General features: G+C 39.1%; 1 protein-coding gene across 1 annotated transcript; it reads left to right on the top strand.

Moving 5' to 3' along the window:
* The first annotated feature begins 30 nt into the window (after positions 1-30).
* Positions 31-10,839, top strand: LOC116329084 (choline transporter-like protein 1). The gene is made up of 16 exons (XM_031751018.2): positions 31-283; positions 539-625; positions 1,367-1,509; positions 3,589-3,725; positions 3,846-3,942; positions 4,506-4,675; positions 6,265-6,354; positions 6,472-6,614; positions 6,791-6,977; positions 8,187-8,355; positions 8,457-8,613; positions 8,729-8,812; positions 8,901-9,038; positions 9,217-9,453; positions 10,155-10,229; positions 10,401-10,839. The coding sequence occupies exons 1-16, from the start codon at positions 260-262 to the stop codon at positions 10,419-10,421; spliced, it is 1,959 nt and encodes a 652-aa protein (XP_031606878.1). The 5' UTR covers positions 31-259; the 3' UTR covers positions 10,422-10,839.
* Positions 10,840-18,032: the final 7,193 nt, after the last annotated feature.

Genomic DNA, 18,032 nt, shown 5'->3' with positions numbered 1-18,032 from the left:
GAGTATTTCCGCTAGCCCGTAAACGTCGCATACGAAAAGTTGTTCTTCCGTGTTTACCTGTAAGTGGAAGGGCGTAAGTGGGTGTTAGCCAAAGGAAGGGAAATTGTGCAAACAAATTCGTGAATTTGTTTCATTGAGGTGGTTAGAGTGAATTAGTGTTTAAAGAGAATTGGAGATGACCCGAATGAGCTAAGAAATTTAATAAAGTTTAGACACCTAAAAGTTTTTTCTGTTGAAGTTGTGTGATCGTAGTTCGACGATGGGGTGTTGCGGGAGCACAGAGGTAAGTTAAGCTAAACCTAAGGGCGCTATGGCCGCTTGTAGTTTGAAAAGCCGAACAGCAAAGCTCGTTTACAGCTCCTGCGCAGCGTTAACGTCATTCTTTGAGCAGCAGAAGCAGCTCTTTGTTTTTGCTACTTCGTCTGGTACCAACGAAGTCGCTAGTTTGCAGATTTTTGGGAGGGCAGTGAGGCAGGTACTTCTGGGCGCTCTCCACAGAAGCGGAGTTTAAGGATAACTGTTATTTATGCCTTGGCAGAGTAAACGTGAATGGAAACCGCTGGAGGAGCACAGCTGCACGGATATCCCATGGCTCATCATATTTACACTCTTTTGCATTGGCATGGTAAGTCTATAGGTGAATGAGAGCATAGGCGTGTGGCTGATTCTGCTGATATTTTAGCCACACGCCAATGCTACCTTTGAGAAAGTTGTGATGTCTCCTTGTTTTTTTTATATAAAACTATTTCATGAGGTGTTGATCACACTTCACGGTCCTTTATGGAGCCTTCTGTGTAGCTGTGTAATTGTACTTCTCCAATACATAACAGGTCAGCAGCAACTCATCTAAAAGCAACCTCAGTAAGAAACTTAATGAGTGCAGGGTTCATTGCAGGTCTTCTGCATTTAACGACTGAGTGCATTAACTCATGTCCCTTCTTTGTTGTGCTGGCCAGTTAGTGAGTTAGACAGCAGTGAAGTTGCTGCCTTTCATCAAATAGCTGCTAACCTTTGCAGTAACAGCACTGCTGTATATCCAGTTTGGCAAAAACAGTTTTTGCGAGCTTGAGATTCAGTGATACGATGATGGCTTTGGAGGCTGAGGTTTGTGGTGTTGTTGAACTGTGGTGTTGCTTTGTCTTTGTCTTGTGGCTATGTTGTTCAGATCTTAATATGTAAAAAACTCTGTTGTAAATTTAGAACATTTTCAAAAAGTTGAATCAGCATTCTTCAATAAAAAACATAAAGTTTTGCCATCATTAGCATTTATTACACATTAGATTAGTTTTATTTAATGTGGGAGTACCATTAATAAATTCTATACTAATCTTATGATGATATCATCTTTGATCCGTGTCACCTGCAGGCATGTATTTGTGGCTATCCTATTGCCACCGGAGGTGCCGCCAGACTTGTTTTCGGATATGACAGCTATGGCAATACCTGCGGTAAGAATAACACCAAAATTGAGGGAGTTCCTCTCAGTGGCCGGGACATGACGGAAAACAAGTGAGTCTGATTGGTTACAAATGACTTTGCATGCGGCATAGGTTTAGAGTGTTTTTACACTGTACTCATCATTTTCAGCTATGCAGACCCTTTGTTGCAACAGTCTAATGCTTAAGCTCTTTGCATTCCTTGATGAATAGTGTAGTTTATTAGCATATCTTCTTTTTGTATAATTCACCCAAAGAAAGTCTTAATGAGATATGAGTTAATGAGATTTTTTTAAAATCATGATTTGTCTTTGAAGTCTTTGATTATATTTCTTCGTTTTGGGGTGTAGCTTTCCATCAGCATGCAGCCTGTGGGCCAAGTTTTACTGAAACAATGGGTCATGCTTTATTGATGGGCTGATTGCCCATGGAGGCTTTGAATAAAAGGCGTTTCTGCTACAAAGAAGGATCTGTCTGACAGGGTAGCAAATGTCACCATCTTTCATTTTCTCGCCAGACAGAGAACTCCCAACTGGCATAGTAATAACCAAACATGATATACAGATGAGGACAAAATTACTAGCCTGCCTCAAGATTTTCCAAGTCCCTTTTTTTAAAGAGAGCAAGGGATTTTCAACATAGCATTTCTAAACATACTAGTTTTATTTAGAATGCATTAATGATCTGTATTTGCACACAATAACAGAGTTATGCCAGGAAGAAAACAAAAATGACCACGGTCAATATTTAGTCCCCTATCTATTTATTGAAGTATAGCACAAACTATTGCTGTGCAATGATGTGCTTTAACTTTATAAAGCGCAAACTTGTAAAATCAAGTTCTAAGAGAAAATCATGATTTATGCACAGTACACAACCTAACCAAGGATTTGACCTGGCACTTGAGAAAATATGCTAAAAACAAATAAAATCACTTTAGACTGTAGAAGAAGAATTGATACTAAAGGAGCAGGAGATGGATATACAGAGTTATCACAGTTTTTCCAAGTGTAAAGAAGTGGAGTGAAAATGATCATCAAGAAATTCAGAGAGAGCCACACAGTACTGAACAAACCTGGCAAAGGTAAGAAAACAAAAGCTTTCAAAGACTCTGGAAAGAAAACCAATGAGAGCTGTGTCTAAAGACCCCAGAACAACCGCCAAGACACTGAATGACTTGGCCAAGTTAGGAATCGTAGCCTCAAAGAAGACAATCTCCAGAACTCTGGCCTGCAAGGCTGCAGACCAAGAAAAACGTCTGCAGAAGAAACGCCTTTAAGCCAGACTGAAGCACATTAAAGACAACCCGGTGAAAGATTATGCATACTAGAAGTGCGTCCTTTGGTCAGATGAGATGAAACTAGAGCTCTTTGGTTATAAAAACTCTGCTTATGTTTGGAGAAAGGAGGAAGAGGCATTAAACCCAAATGCTGTGGAATGCTTTCCGTGCGTCTGGAATGGGACTCTCGTCAAGCTGGAATGAGTCACGAGTCGTGAAGATTTTGAAAGAAAATCTTCACAGCGTTAAATGGCAAAACTGGGTCTGGTTTGTTGCTTTGTCTTTCAGCACAACAACACCTCAAAACGTACGTTGCTCCTGATGAAGAACTACCTCCAGACGAAAGTGAAAGTTATGGACTGGCCTGTACAAAGCTCTGACTTTAATCCCATTCCAAATCAGTGGACTGAACTGAAGTCCTACCTCCATCAAATATGGAGGGATTGAGAGATTTGCCAAAGAAGAATGGGCTGCGATTGCTCAGGAGACGTGTGAGAGTGTTGAAAACTATGACAAGCATCTGCAGGAAAGGACACACAACTGGCTATTAGCATCTATTAGCATTTTGACTTTTAGTTAGTTACTTTCTTAGTTAGTTAGTTTCATTTTTTGTGAAATAATTGTGTTGCTATGTGCAAAGCAATATAATTTAAACATCTAAAATGAAAGTAGGATGTTCAAAAATGTAGTTTAAAAATTCCTTGCTCTGTTGAACAGCTCCTGGGAAATGTTTTAAAAATGAAAATTTCATAGTGGGGCTAATAATTCTGTCCTCATCTTAACAGATAGATTTTTTTTTGTCATTTTGAAGTAAAGGGCAGGAAGTATTTGGTATCAAATGGGCAATAAATCAAATTTTTCTTCCTTTTTTAGGTTTGTTTTCTTTCTCGATCCTTGCAACCTTGACTTAATAAACAGGAAGATCAAGTCCATTGCTTTGTGTGTTTCCAAGTGTCCATCTACTGAGCTGACGACATACTCTGATTTAAAGCAGTTTGCGTTGAATAATGGTGAGAAAATGCAGAAGTGCAAGTATTTTGCAGAAAAGATTGCTCACCAATATCCTTATAATTGCATGTTGAAGCATTTTGCCAAGTTGAACGTGTGATATATTTTTTTCCTTCTGTTAGGCTCGAATCTCTGCACCTATGATCTTACTCCTACAAGATACACAAGCTATTCATCAGAAAAATCAACCAAGTGTCCAAAACTGCCTGTTCCACCAAGGTTATCTATCCATACATATATATATATAAAAAAAAAAAAAAACACCCAGCGCGCCCCTGCGGGCGGTTTATCCTTCAAGCTCGGGTCCTCTACCAGAGGCCTGGGAGCTTGAGGGTCCTCTGCAGTATCTTAGCTGTTCCCAGGACTGCGCTCTTCTGGACAGAGATCTCCGATGTTGTTCCCGGGATCTGCTGGAGCCACTCGCCTAGCTTGGGAGTCACCGCACCTAGTGCTCCGATTACCACGGGGACCACCGTCACCTTCACCCTCCACATCCTCTCGAGCTCTGAGAACACGAGAAGCTGGAGAAATACCAAGGGCTCAGAGAAGAGCTCGAGAGATATATATATATATATATATATATATATATATATATATATTTTTTTTTTGCTCTTTCATTAGTTTTAAATTAATTAATTACTTCCCCTGTACTCTTATTAGCTTAAATACATTCCAAGACCAACAGAAAAAATGGTTTTCCACAATCTATCATTTATTTCTTGGAGACCTAGTCACTAGAAATGAGTAAAAATCTGTTTTCTGTGTCTTTTTGCTCTTTGCAGTAAATCTGTCCTGCTTTTCCGGCGCTGTATTCCTACGGATATCAGCTGCTACACTCAGTTCGCCAAAGCTTTTATGACATTTGTCAGCGACAACACTGTGTTGCAGCGTGTCATCTCTGGGGTGATGGCCAGCAAAGAGATCATCATAGGACTTTGCATTCTGGCTTTAGGTATAACTCCAGCTTGCAGTATGAGATTTGCTTTTATGATTTCTGCTGCCCCTCTGCACAGCTCCAATTTCTCACGAGGATTCAGTAGGAAGGAAACCATTGGAAGGGAAGCTATTTTTGTCCTGAAAAAACAGGAAATGTTTGAGTGGTTACAGTCGTCGTATCCACTCAAGTTCTGCCCGCAAGCTTTAATTTAAGGTCTGTTTTAACTCATCCCTATGAGACAGAGCTGATCTCATGTCAGCTTCAGACGTCTTTCATCTCAGTTATTTGATCTGCCTCGTTTTGGGGTTTTGGTTTTCACTGCTACAGGACAGACTTTTCATGTGATTCAGATTCAGAGTGACTTTCTCTACAACAATAATAATAATAATGATAATAATTCCTGACAAATAGCCCTCAAATTGTTTTGTAACAGTTGGACAAATATGTGAAACTTACAGATTTAAAAAAACAACAGATACAGAAGGAAAAACAGTGGTATGCAAGTAGTATGTAGAGTGGATGTAGCCACATTGCTAAGGCTGTGATTAACATTTGAGTCTTAAGCCAAGCCTAATTTCTTTATATTTTGCTTCCAGACCTCCTTGTATTTTTTTAAGTGATCTTGAGCAGTGGTTCTCCAGGCTTTCTGGAGGTTTTTCAAAGCTTTTCTTTGGGCATTGGCTGCTTTTTCCCACATTTTAACTCCAGTTCTTTTACCATTTTCAGTAATATTTTTTTTTTGCTGAGCTGCATAAAACTGACCTACAAATCATTCCAGTGCAAAAACAGCACCTAACTCAAGTGATTTCCAGTGTTGTGTCTACATATACAAAACCAATTTTCTAACTGTAGCTTTAAAACCACTGACCTTCTGACTTGTGGATGACCCTGTCTGTCCCATGAGCCACAACTGCACCGATCAGCTTGTTGCAAAAATACGCAATTTGTTCCTGTTTCTTTAGTTGAATCAAAGAAAAATGCCAAATATAACAAAGTTTGACAGATATAAAATAGTATAGAAAGAAAGGGGAGCAAAAAGCAGCCAAAATTCAAAGGAACAGCTTTGAATATCCTCTAAGAACCCTGGAGAACTATTCACTTTTGCCTGTGATGCTCCTTATAACCGTGCCTCTGCCGTCCATCAGAGTGCTCCTTATTCCTCTATAGCCAGTAGCTCATTCACGTTACACTCCGAAATCTATGTTTATGTTGTTTTACATTTAGTTTAACTTTCAGTTTGGTTTGTGTTTTAAAATTATTAGTTTTCATTAGTTAGGTTAAATAGCTTTCTTTAAAATTATGTGGTGTCTTTTTTCAGAAGAGATAAAATACAAAATGTTTGTTTTTGTTCAACCTAATTAAATTGTTTTCTCATGCTTGGTTTATGGTTTATAACATGGAGGGGAAAAAAAATCTTTTGATATGCCATGTGTCTGAACCGTGACCAACAATATCCCAAACAACTAAAAAAAACCCGTTTTTTGTATTATAAAACTATACGTGCTGCATTTCTGTGTTAGTTAGGCTGCAGATATTTAGGCATTTCTCTTGTTAAGATTGTTTTCTGTACTCACGTGACGTCGTCTGTTATTTCTCTGATGCAGTTCTCTCTTTGATCATGATGGTCGTCATTCGTTACATCTCCCAAGTGCTGGTTTGGATTCTCACAGTTCTGGTGATCATCGGCTCCACAGGTAACATCTTTTAATCCGATGCTCTGAGTCACATTACACTGAATTAAAGCAACAGAACATTATAGTTTGTCTGCTTTAAAAAAAGAGCAACATTTATGTGGGTATGATCTTTTACAGGTGGGACGGGCGTTCTGTGGTGGTTCTATGTAGACCACAGAAAGGCTCTCAACAGTAACACCACATCAGTGTTTGGAAAAGAAGTGGCATCGGATAATGTTACGGCTTTGCTGTTCTATGCCATTGGTGCTACTATTTTCACGGTATGTACACATACGTGGATGCGTTGCTATATACTTACAGTTTTAAAAATGCAGTGATTCAGAAGAATGAAATATATACATGTAACATTGTAACATGTTTCTGCTGGTATTAGAGAGAAAAAAATCATAATTATCATCAAACTGAACACCTCCACTGAACTTGTGAAACGCTTCAGGTTGTTCTCCTGCTGGTGATGTTCTTCATGAGGAAGCGTGTGGCTCTCACCATCTCCCTGTTCCATGTGGCGGGTAAGGTGTTCATCCATCTTCCCCTGCTGGTCCTGCAGCCTTTCTGGACCTTCCTCTGCCTCATACTTTTCTGGATCTACTGGATTGGTGTGCTTCTCTTCCTCGGGACAACAGGTTAGAAGAAAGGCCTATCGAGGACCACAGTTTTACGGTTTCTTTTCTATGTGTCTGTTTGTCATTATTGAGAATTCTTTGAGTTGCTATTGGCTTCAGTTTGTGTATTGACATTGCAATGCGCCAGTTTTTTTCTAGTGTCACATGAGTTCAAGCAAGCGGAATATTAATTGTCGCTTTGTGACATTTTGTCTTTGTTTTGTGGCATGACTGCACTCCCACATTCGGAGTCTTGTGCCAGTCTCGTGATGTGGGAGAACGGACGAAGAAAGAACCACTTCTTCCTTCTCCTCATTCTCTTTTTCACAGCTGGTTTTAAATAGTATTTAAATGAAAGGTCAGCACAAGAGCAGCAATTCACTTGATTTCAGTTTGCACAATTTAAAAGTACACACACACACAAGACAAATAACATACTGTGGAGTAATAAAATAATCCAGTGGATTTATCTTAAAGCCTTTTGTACTCCTAGTAATGTCAAACTAGGAGTACAAAAGTTTTGTGAATGATCCTCAGTAAGTGTACATTAATAAAGGAGTATTAGTTGGTACACATGGGTTCATAGCTGTCCAGCAGAAATGAGACATGTCTCTATGAATGATGTTTTAAAAGTGGTTACAAAGTATTAAATGGCATTTTAAATACTGCTTGTAACTTTTAAGTGGAATATGTTTTTAATAAATCGGAGGGAAACAGTTTTATAATTTAGGACTCCTAAATCTTCTAGAAAAAATCTAGAAAATGGAGCTCTGGAAGTAAGGAATTTAGGGAAAGAATGATGTGAAACTTGACAAGCAAGTAAGAACGTAGTTGTGCGGTAAAACTGAAGTCTCGAATTGTTTATTTGTTTTTTTTGGCAATTACCAAAATCATTGCTTATGTTTCCGTTGGGGATAATCCACCAATAGGCTCAAGCTCTTTAATCAAAATTCAATTCTTAATGCTAAAATCTAATTCCTGTGGTTGTAATCGCTGCTGCTCAGTGGCTTTGTGTCTTTTACAGTAAAGTAGGCTGTTACATTCATGACATCACTGTGTGGCTTTCATTTCTTTTGTAATTACCAGCATTTTTATCATCGAATCAAACCTGCATCTTATCAGATAAACCCCAGTGATTGGCTGGCAGCCAAATTAATGAAAAAACTACAACATTCATATTGAAGCAACTGAAAGTCATGCTGGGTTTTTGTTTTTGTTTTCCCCTCGTAGGAACACCGGTAAAAAACAACTCTACGGGTGTGGTTGGGTATGAAATGCCAGGGCCTCTTCAGTTCCTGGTGTGGTATCACGTTGTGGGTCTCATCTGGATCAGTGAGTTCATCCTTGCCTTCCAGCAGATGACTATTGCTGGAGCTGTGGTCACCTACTATTTCACAAGGTACAAAAGAAGTAACAGACAGCAGTTTGTATTTGATCTCTCCAGATGCTTAACGCTGCATTTGCTGATTGTAACGTTCTTCTGTATTTGTTTAACTTAAGGAACAAGTCCCAGATCCCAGCAACTCCTATCATTTCCTCTATGGCACGTACTATCCGCTACCACCTGGGTACTTTGGCCAAAGGCTCCTTCATCATCACACTTGTTAAGATCCCTCGTCTAATCCTGACATACATCCACAGTCAGCTCAAAGGAAAGGTGAGCATTAAAAGTAATGTTTAAAGCTCTTAAATTATATTATAATACATATTCTAAAACTTTTCAAACATCTTTGTACATGGATTGCATTTTGTTTTTGTCTGTTTTTTAATAGGAAAATGCCTGTGCTCGTTGCATGGTAAAAGCCTGTGTCTGCTGTCTGTGGTGCCTTGAGAAGTGTTTAGCATACTTGAATCAAGTAAGAACTCACATTTTGATGAACTGTATGTTGTGTGTAGATTATCCCAAGTGTTTACACTGTGCATTTCAATGTCAAATGATTTCAGAACGCTTACACAGCCACAGCCATCAACAGCACAAGTTTCTGCACCTCAGCTCGTGAAGCTTTCCTTATCCTGGTGGAGAACGCGCTCAGAGTAGCCGCCATTAACACTGTCGGCGACTTTGTCCTCTTCTTGGGAAAGGTACTGAATGTGTCAAATAACTAAGTTTGAAAGCTGACGTTATCAACACATGTCAACATGTCTGTGTTTTCATAACTTGTTTGCTCTGCCCCTACGTTGCATAGACGTACTTTTTTGGCCCACGTTGATACTTGTGGAGGTGTGTGTTTTCTAACCAGCTGTGTGTCTTCATTCTTAGATTCTTATCGTCTCCTGCACAGCTTTTGCCGGCGTTCTGGCTCTGAACTACCAGAGGGACTACACGGTGTGGGTGCTGCCTCTTCTCATCGTCTGTGTCTTTGCCTTCCTGGTGGCCCATTGCTTCCTTTCTGTGTTTGAAAATGTGGTCGATGTCCTATTTCTGTGCTTCGCTGTGGACACAAAGTATAATGACGGCAGCCCTGGGCGAGAGTACTACATGGACAAGGCCTTAATGGTGAGATGAGGGATTGTCCTTTATCTGAGGTCCTTTTTTATTTTATTTGAGAATATGAAGTAACAGAAGATTGGAGACAATTTGTGCTCATGTCAAAATAGGCAGGAGATCAAGGTGTATAGCAAACCGTTGCAATTGTTCTGTCTCTCTAAAACAGACAGGTAACCAATCATGCTTATATTCACACCTACAACCAATTTAGACCCACCAGTTGAACCAACATGTTTGTCTTTGGACTGTGGGAGGAAGCCGGAGCGTCCAGAGAGAACCAAGCATGGGGAGAACATGCAATCCACAAAATAATTTTTCTAAAAAAGAAAAAAAGAAGCTTTTAATGTCTCTTTGATTGATATTGGCAGTTCAGATACTGTTTACCCAAAACACTTAACAACCCCCCAAACAAAACTGGCCTTCTACTCCTGGACTCCATGGAAGACATTTCTCCTGCCAATTAATCCCTCTAACCCTACATGGCGTTTTGTAAAAATTACTATATTGTTTTACTTGAATATGTGAATAAGATGAAAAACTACTAATTACTAATATTGATTTCTTAGACAATTTCTTTTAAATTTATAACTTTTTTGCTTCGAGTCACAGTGTTTTCGCCAATGTTTTCTCATTTGCTTTTTAACCTTACAAGAAGATTAATTTGAACTAACAGTTAAATAATTTTTGTATAACTCTGTTCCCCTTTTCAGGAATTCGTTGAAAACAGTAAAAAAATGGGTTGGAAAAAGCCAGATGATGGAGATGGTCGTGAGATGAAGCCCATGGTGAGCTGAAAAATTGTTTACAATCCTGGAAAGAAAGATCCAATACTTTTTTTATAAGCTGAATAAATCTTTTTCTATAAAACAAGTAAATAAGCTAACCACTGCTGTAGGTTTGGGTTTTGCATGCCAGATGATGTAAAAGTGGATTGTTTTTGTTTGTTTTTCCTGCAGGCACGTGGGACTTCAGCTTGATACTGTGTCAAACATCTAAAACCACATTTCCAATTTTTAACTTGCCAGCGTCACACTGCAGGGACATCCACTAAATAGGATAACAACTGACTTTGTACAGAAGTTTTACATAGTTTTGCAAAAGATGTTTCTTAATGTTTATTTTTCAAAAAGATTGTGTGAAAATGTAAAGTTTGCCTCTAATGTAACATGTTTATTTGGGTTTATGTTTTTGTTATTAATAATAGGATGGCTTGTTTCACTCACATATGTGGGTTTCCCTTGTGGAATTTTAAGTAATATGATGGTTTAACGTGTTTGATAAAAACAGCTTCCATTTGGATGTTTGAGTGTACCTTTTTAAACTGGTGGCTAACTATGTTACAATGCATAAACTGTTCATGATGTTTGTGACTTATTAAATTTTATAACAAAATAACACAACAGAGTTTTATTTATCTATTTTATGTTTATTTATTTATTTATTTATTTTGTTGACCACATCTGTACAACCACAGGACTAATTCAAATGTTGATCAGCTCTTCAGCCACAATCACTTGCAGGCAATCTTTGTGATTGTCAGCTTAATCAGTCAGTTCAAGTGAAGAGAAGTAACAAATGAAGATGATCAATTTTAAACTTATCCTTTACAGGAAAGCTCATTTGTTGTGGTTGTAAATGAGTGTTATCAATAGATGGCATCATGGGAAACATTTAGGAAATAGCACTTAATAATGCTCATAGATACCGGGAGCTGTCACAGCAAGTCCAAATTCTGTACTATGGAATAGTTAGCATCGATCTGTGTATAAAAATCATGTCAGACTATCACATTCATGTTCCCAGATCTTGAACACTCCTGGTGTTGGCTGTTCATGTACAAGAATGTTCCAGACAGACAAAAAAAAGGTGACAAGTTCCTTCAAGTGTTAAATAAGTGATTTCTTATTTTTATTAATCTTATATTTGAGCTTTAAAAAAAACTCAAATTATGCAGTTTTACTCATTTACCTTCTGTTCTCAACATTTGCAGTTCCAACAATTAAAGAGTATTCTATAAAACAGCGAAACGCTACCAAAGGGGCCAAACAATCAGCTGTAGTATCTAACTTCCATCACCAGAGGGCAGCAAATTTCTTAAAATGATTGCGTCTCAGTTGTAAATACAGTGTAAGATGCTACCATAACCCTCCTAATATAGGAAAATTACACTACTGAGAAAAATTCTAGAACTACCCCTTATTTTTTCATATTTTACAAGGAAAATGTAAATTAGGTGCAGCAATTTATTGAAACAAATATGCAAATATACACAGAAATTTAGTATATGATGGAAAAATGGTTTGTACAGTTCTAAAAAGATTGAACGTCAGTATTCGTATGATTATTCTTTAACATAGCCTTTAACTCTCAGGCAAGCTTCTTGTTATTTCTTCTCATGTCTTCAGGAATAGTTCTCCAGGTTTTTTGAAGGATTCTTCTTAGGATGTTGGCGGCATCTTGCTCTGTTCTTTGTCAAAATGATCTCATGCTGCTTCAGTAGTTTTTAGATCCAGGCCATGAGGAGGCCAGTCCATGACAGATAGTGGTCCACTGTGAGCTTTTTTTTTTTTTGTTAACAGTATGTTGGGGATTGTGGTGCTGAAAATGAAGCCATTGCCAATCCAGATGGTATTAAATGGTGGATCAAACCCTGACTATTCTTTTCTGTGTTCATAAATCAGTGGATTTTTACAAAATCCCCAACACCCCTGGCTGAAATCCAAACCATGACAGAGCCTCCACCAGGTTTTACAGATAGTACACACTCACTGTTTCACCTCTGTCCTGACTTTGTCTCTACAGACTGAATCAAATCAGTCATCAATCAAATCAAGTTTGGATCGATCACTCCATAAGACTTGTGTAATTTGGCACACCTGAGCTTTTTCTCCTTGTTTCGCTTCATAAGATCAGCTTTTTGACAGCCACCCTTCCACTGAGACCAACCAAGCAGATGGATCAGCTGAAGGGTCAGATACATCTGACCTGATACATCAGGTCCCGTGTCAGGTCTTTGCTGTCAGCCCCCACTTTCTTAAGGACATGACTTTCAGATACTGTTCATCTGCTCTAGGTTTTTTTTTTTCAGGCCTGCTGCTTCTTTGCCCTCCACTTGTCCAGTTTCCTCATTTTAATGATGACACTGCGTACCATACAGAGATATGACACGTTTTCATCACTGGTTGATACCTTGTGTTAGGAGCCTTTTTTTTTTGCTTGAATGATTTATTGGTCAGTGTTAGGTGTCCTCAGATCCACTTAGAGAAAAATAGATTAATATTTTGATTTCTCATAACCTGATAAAATATTTAGTAACCTTAAATTAAACATATTCAATTTGTTACTAATCTGTAACTAATCATGTATCACTATTTATTGTATTTTGTATTATAATTTATGTATTTCTACATGTTCAAATATCAAAATGTAGTTTAAAATGAGTAGCCAATTCGATTGTTTTACCTCAGATTTTTAACTTTGTAGGTAAATTATGACAATTTGTTGATTAGAAATATTTGTGATCACCATGGAAGGAGACTATCCTGCCATAAATCTGCTTATTAGTCTCCTCGGCCTATTGATGTATAGATTACATCTCCTCCAATTGAGTGCTGAACAGCCAAGAATCAAACCACTAAGCAGTTAGAAGTTATTGATGGGAAAGCTCTTTCTGCGCATTGCTGTCCACCTCTATAAAATGCAGGAATCCAGAGGAAAACAGCTCGATGCATGGTGGTGAGTCACACTGAAGTGATTTCTGTATAGAGCCATTCCCAGAAGCCTTTTGTTGCAGGACAGAAAAAAAAGCCTGGATAGATTTTCTTATTATTATTGATGTTTCTGGTTTGGAATTATCGAATAATTGTCATTCTGTTCATTGATCCAAATCGGTCGCTTTTCACTTGATCTAAGAAGATAGGTTTTACTGATACGATGATATGATGACTGATATGATTTACACACATTATTTTTTGTGTTTTTCACTTTTACTCACCATGAATAAAAAGATGCTTACTGTAAAGAAACTGCAGTGCTCCCAGTATTGACTGCAACATTGAGTGCAAGAAATAATTACTTGCCTCTTGATCTTGATTCAAAACCTAAAGTGAATGGTTTATAATCATTAAACGTGTATTGCTCCTCTCTGATGTGGACATCTGTTATTTTCACTGACTCAGGCACAGTAACATGACCCTGCTGTGTATATATATGTGTGTGTGTGTCTTCCAGAGTATGTGATGAACAACAGCGATTTAACCATTAAGCTGAGCTATACTGCCTCCTCAGCAGCTTGCCCTGAAAGCTCAACTCAGGTATTTCCAGTTGATCCCATTTAGTATGCAAACAAAGAAGAGCACCCTACAATACCACCGTAGACATGAACACAGAGTAGGACTATTAAAAAAACATACAGAGAGCAAAAGATCATAACCATCATTGACATATCACACTTATTTATTATAATTTATTGATATATGTAGTTTTATGCAGGAGCTTTACATAATTGCTATGAACCAAAAGCCCTGGTTTCAGACTGCTATCTCAGTTTCAGAGCATTTTTTCCACTCTTGGCTCTGTGTGATGTCAGTGAGAGGCAATGCCTTATATGGTTACCTAAAATAAAAACTTGTTACAAGGTGAGGCCAATCAGAAGAAAGTTAGAAGGGAGGGGAGGGGCTATGGAGCAAACTGCGAATCATGCAATATGGAGATGAGCACAATGTCCCCTTCAAAATTAATCCCATTTGAGTTTCCAACTTGGAAAAAGAGGTAACTTTAGATCCCGGAGGTGTGATTTCATTCAAGCCGCTGAAAGACTGTAAAATAAAGCAAGCCCTGCAAATCATTCATTTACAGCAATAAAGAGAACTCATTCCTTAGTTTAAGAAATTTACAGGATTGTGCAACTTGCTCAACTGATGGGTTAAAAGACTTCCACATAACCTAAAATGGTTATAAAATTGAAATATAACCAATATAACCCTGGTGGGCGATTATAATTTGCACTATAACAATAGCTCATCACGAGTGTGGAAGTGATAAAAAAAAAAAAATATGTTACAGAGTATTAGTTATCCAAGAAACCTGATTTCCGAACATCAAAAGCGCTTCCTGCAATTTGAGGCCTTTCCCGTCAGCTCTCAGTCATCCTGTCTCCCCACACACAGGCAGTCCACTTTTTATTGTTGGACCTTCTCCAACCACAGACTCTAGTGTAAGGAAGTGGACCACAGAGATGGTATCTCGCCGCATTTCTATGGTCAGCACATAAAAGCAAGGAGAGTGTGTGAAAATGAACATTTGATATTTACCCAGTGACTTTCCTGTCTGGAGCTGCTGACAGGCCCCGTGCCAACACACACACACACACACACACACACACACACACACACACACACACACACACACACACACACACACACACACACACACACACACACACACTATTACCCATCATAAGTTGCTCTGGCCTGCGTACACTGAGCTGCATTGAATAAAACATAGACAATTATTCTCAGAGCACAACCAGTGAAACTAACTTTTACAGATCAATAGTTTCCTATTTCAGTTCCATTTATTCTACACACTCCTTTCTATGTGTTTATTTGTTTTATGTCCTGCATGTATGCATGTGTACATAATGTTGGTGTGATGTGACTCATGAAACATTCACCTGTTTCTCTCCTACATAATGCAGTAATGCATTGTGTGTGTCACTCTTGACAGCTGTTGGCTCTCTCTCATGTCCTGGATAAACACTTCATGGCACATGTTGTGTCCTTTTATTGTTTATGACATCATCCAAAAGCAGCTATGCTGCTTAAAATGTGGAGAAATAATGAACTGGTGAATGAATGTGGTGCGTTTTTTATTTCTGAAATGTTTTGGGGTTTTATACCACATGTACGAGGGAGGATTAGCTACTGGGGGACAAAAAACAACTTGGTTCAGGCTTTTTTTTTTCATAACTCTGAGAAAAGTCGTAGCTCGTCGTAGTCGTAGCTTACCAAGAAAAAATAATTCTGTGGCACAATTCTGAATTTAAAGTCAGAATTCTGAGAAAAAAGACCAAATTCTCAAAAAATCCTTGAGCATAATCTCCCCTTTAAAAACATGAACCTTCTCGAACGATCGATATAACCATTTCCATAAAAGGGTGAACATAGTCTGCATCAATAGTCAAAGGAGTTTGCAAAGAAAAAAGCGTCTGGACTTCTTTAAGTTGCTTGAAGACGTTTCACCTCTCATCCGAGAAGCTTCTTCAGTTCTAAGGTCAAATGGCCGAGAGTCCCAGATTTAAACCCAGTGGGAGTATCCCCCCAAGGAGGGACAAAGGACCCCCTGGTGATCCTCTAATCACATGCGCCCAGGTGTGAAAGCGGGTGTGGTACCTAATCAGCCAGGGTTTCGGGTGAGCTCATTGTGAAACCTGGCCCCACCTTGTCATGTGAATTCCTGAGGTCAGATGGCCCAGGATGTGAGTGGGCGTTAAGGCGTCTGGGGAGGGAACTCAAAACTGGATTATAGATGGCAGACAGTTGGTGTCGTAAACCACCGCCTCTGTTCAAAGATGGTCGCTCACAGTGGACATAGATGGCCTCTTTCACTCCTCTTTCAAACCATCTGTCCTCTCTGTCCAAAATGTGAACATTGGCATCCTCGAAAGAGTGACCTTTATCCTTAAGATGCAGATGGACTGCTGAGTCTTGTCCTGTGGAGGTGGCTCTTCTATGTTGTGCCATGCGCTTGTGAAGTGGCTGTTTGGTCTCTCCAATGTAGAGGTCTGGGCATTCCTCGCTGCACTGTACAGCATACACCACGTTGTTCAGTCTGTGTTTCGGAGTTTTGTCTTTCGGGTGAACCAGTTTGTGTCTGAGTGTGTTGCTGGGTCTGAAGTACACTGGGATGTCGTGCTTGGAGAAATCTCTCCTGAGTTTCTCTGATACACCGGCCACATAGGGGATGACAACGTTGTTGCGTCTGTCTTTCTTATCCTCCCTCGCTGGTGTCTGATCTCCTTTTCTGTGCATCTTTGCTGATTTTATGAACGCCCAGTTAGGATAACCGCATGTTTTCAGTGCTTCCTTTACATGTGTGTGTTCCTTCTTTTTCCCTCAGGCTTAGAGGGAACATGTTCTGCCCGGTGGTGTAGGGTCCTAATACTCCAAGTTTGTGTTCCAGAGGGTGATGGGAGTCAAAGAGGAGGTACTGGTCTGTGTGTGTGGGCTTCCGGTAAACTTCAATGTTGAGGTTGCCATTCTCTTCAATGTGCACAGCACAGTCCAGGACCTTTGTCCCTCCTTGGGGGGATTCTCCCACTGGGTTTAAATCTGGGACTCTCGGCCATTTGACCTTAGAACTGAAGAAGCTTCTCGGATGAGAGGTGAAACGTCTTCAAGCAACTTAAAGAAGTCCAGACGCTTTTTTCTTTGCAAACTCCTTTGACTACGATGACCTGGATGACTGAGAACCTTCACAGACATTCTGCATCAATACTTAGGTAGGCGGTACGTGTCAAAGTAAAGGACCCAAGGTTTCCTTGCAGAACATTGCCCAAGGCATCACACTGCCTCTGCTGACTAGCCTTCTTCCCATAGTGCATCCTGGTACCAAGTGTTCCCCAGGTAAATGATGTTACGATGAACATTATTCATCAGACCAGGCCACCTTCCATTGATCCGTGGTCCGGTTTTGATACTGACAAGCCCATTGTTGGTGCTTTTAGTGGTAGACAAGAGTCAGCATGGGCACCCTGATCAATGTACATATATGTGTGTGTGTGTGAAGCGCAGCCAGTATTTTGTATTAAATGGGTAATGAATCTCTCTTTTTTTGCCTTTTAATTTTGTTTTCTTTCTAGATCCTTACAACCTTGACTAAATTAACAGGAAGATCAACTCCAGTGCGTTTCGTGTTCCCTAGTGTCCATGTACTGAGCGGAAGTCATACAGCAATTTAAAAGCAGTTTTGCTCTGAATAATGATGAGGAAAAATGCAGAAGTGGAAGTATTTTGCAGAAAAGATTGCTCACTAGACAACTGGGTGTTTCACTTGACTTGCACTAACATCACACAAGCCACAGCAACATCTTTCTTTTCCTAAATTTAAGAACCGGGGAACAGAAACATTGTTAGAAATAATGAAGATGAGGTGTGTTCTTTCAGTTTGAAAATGCCCTTGTCCACTGGAAAATACGAGGGCCATGACTGTTTTTTCAGAATTTTGACCCTTTTTTTTGGTTTTGTTTTTTTTAAATCTAAGGAAAAGGTCAAAAAACTTGATGCATGATGGGGAGTCACACCAAAGTAATTTTGGTATAGAGCCATTTCTTTGTCGCAGGACAGAAAATATAATCAGACTTGTATTTCATATATTTGAGGTTGATTCAATATATTCAAGGTTTATTCAATATATTCGGGCTTTTATTGTAATATATAATTTCCCAAACCTTATCCTATGGTCTGTTTTCCAGAATTCTGTAAGTGTGCTAGAGAAGCTAAGATGATTTCAGAACTGGAAAAACAAACAAACAAACAAACAAAACCCCACCACAACTTCTTTATTCCTGACAATGTTTCTGTTCTCTG

Source organism: Oreochromis aureus, linkage group 6 (assembly GCF_013358895.1).
Source record: "Oreochromis aureus strain Israel breed Guangdong linkage group 6, ZZ_aureus, whole genome shotgun sequence".
NCBI lineage: Eukaryota > Metazoa > Chordata > Actinopteri > Cichliformes > Cichlidae > Oreochromis > Oreochromis aureus.
The sequence above is the reverse complement of the archived record's forward strand: the minus strand, read 5'-3'. Positions and strand labels throughout refer to the sequence as shown.

Bases quoted from the DNA above. Each gene is read 5' to 3' on its own strand.
- LOC116329084 (XM_031751018.2), top strand. From the start codon at position 260: ATGGGGTGTTGCGGGAGCACAGAG. The intron at 3,943-4,505 runs GTTATCTATCCA...TGCTCTTTGCAG, and splicing joins AAACTGCCTGTTCCACCAAG to TAAATCTGTCCTGCTTTTCC. The intron at 9,039-9,216 runs GTACTGAATGTG...CTTCATTCTTAG, and splicing joins TTGTCCTCTTCTTGGGAAAG to ATTCTTATCGTCTCCTGCAC.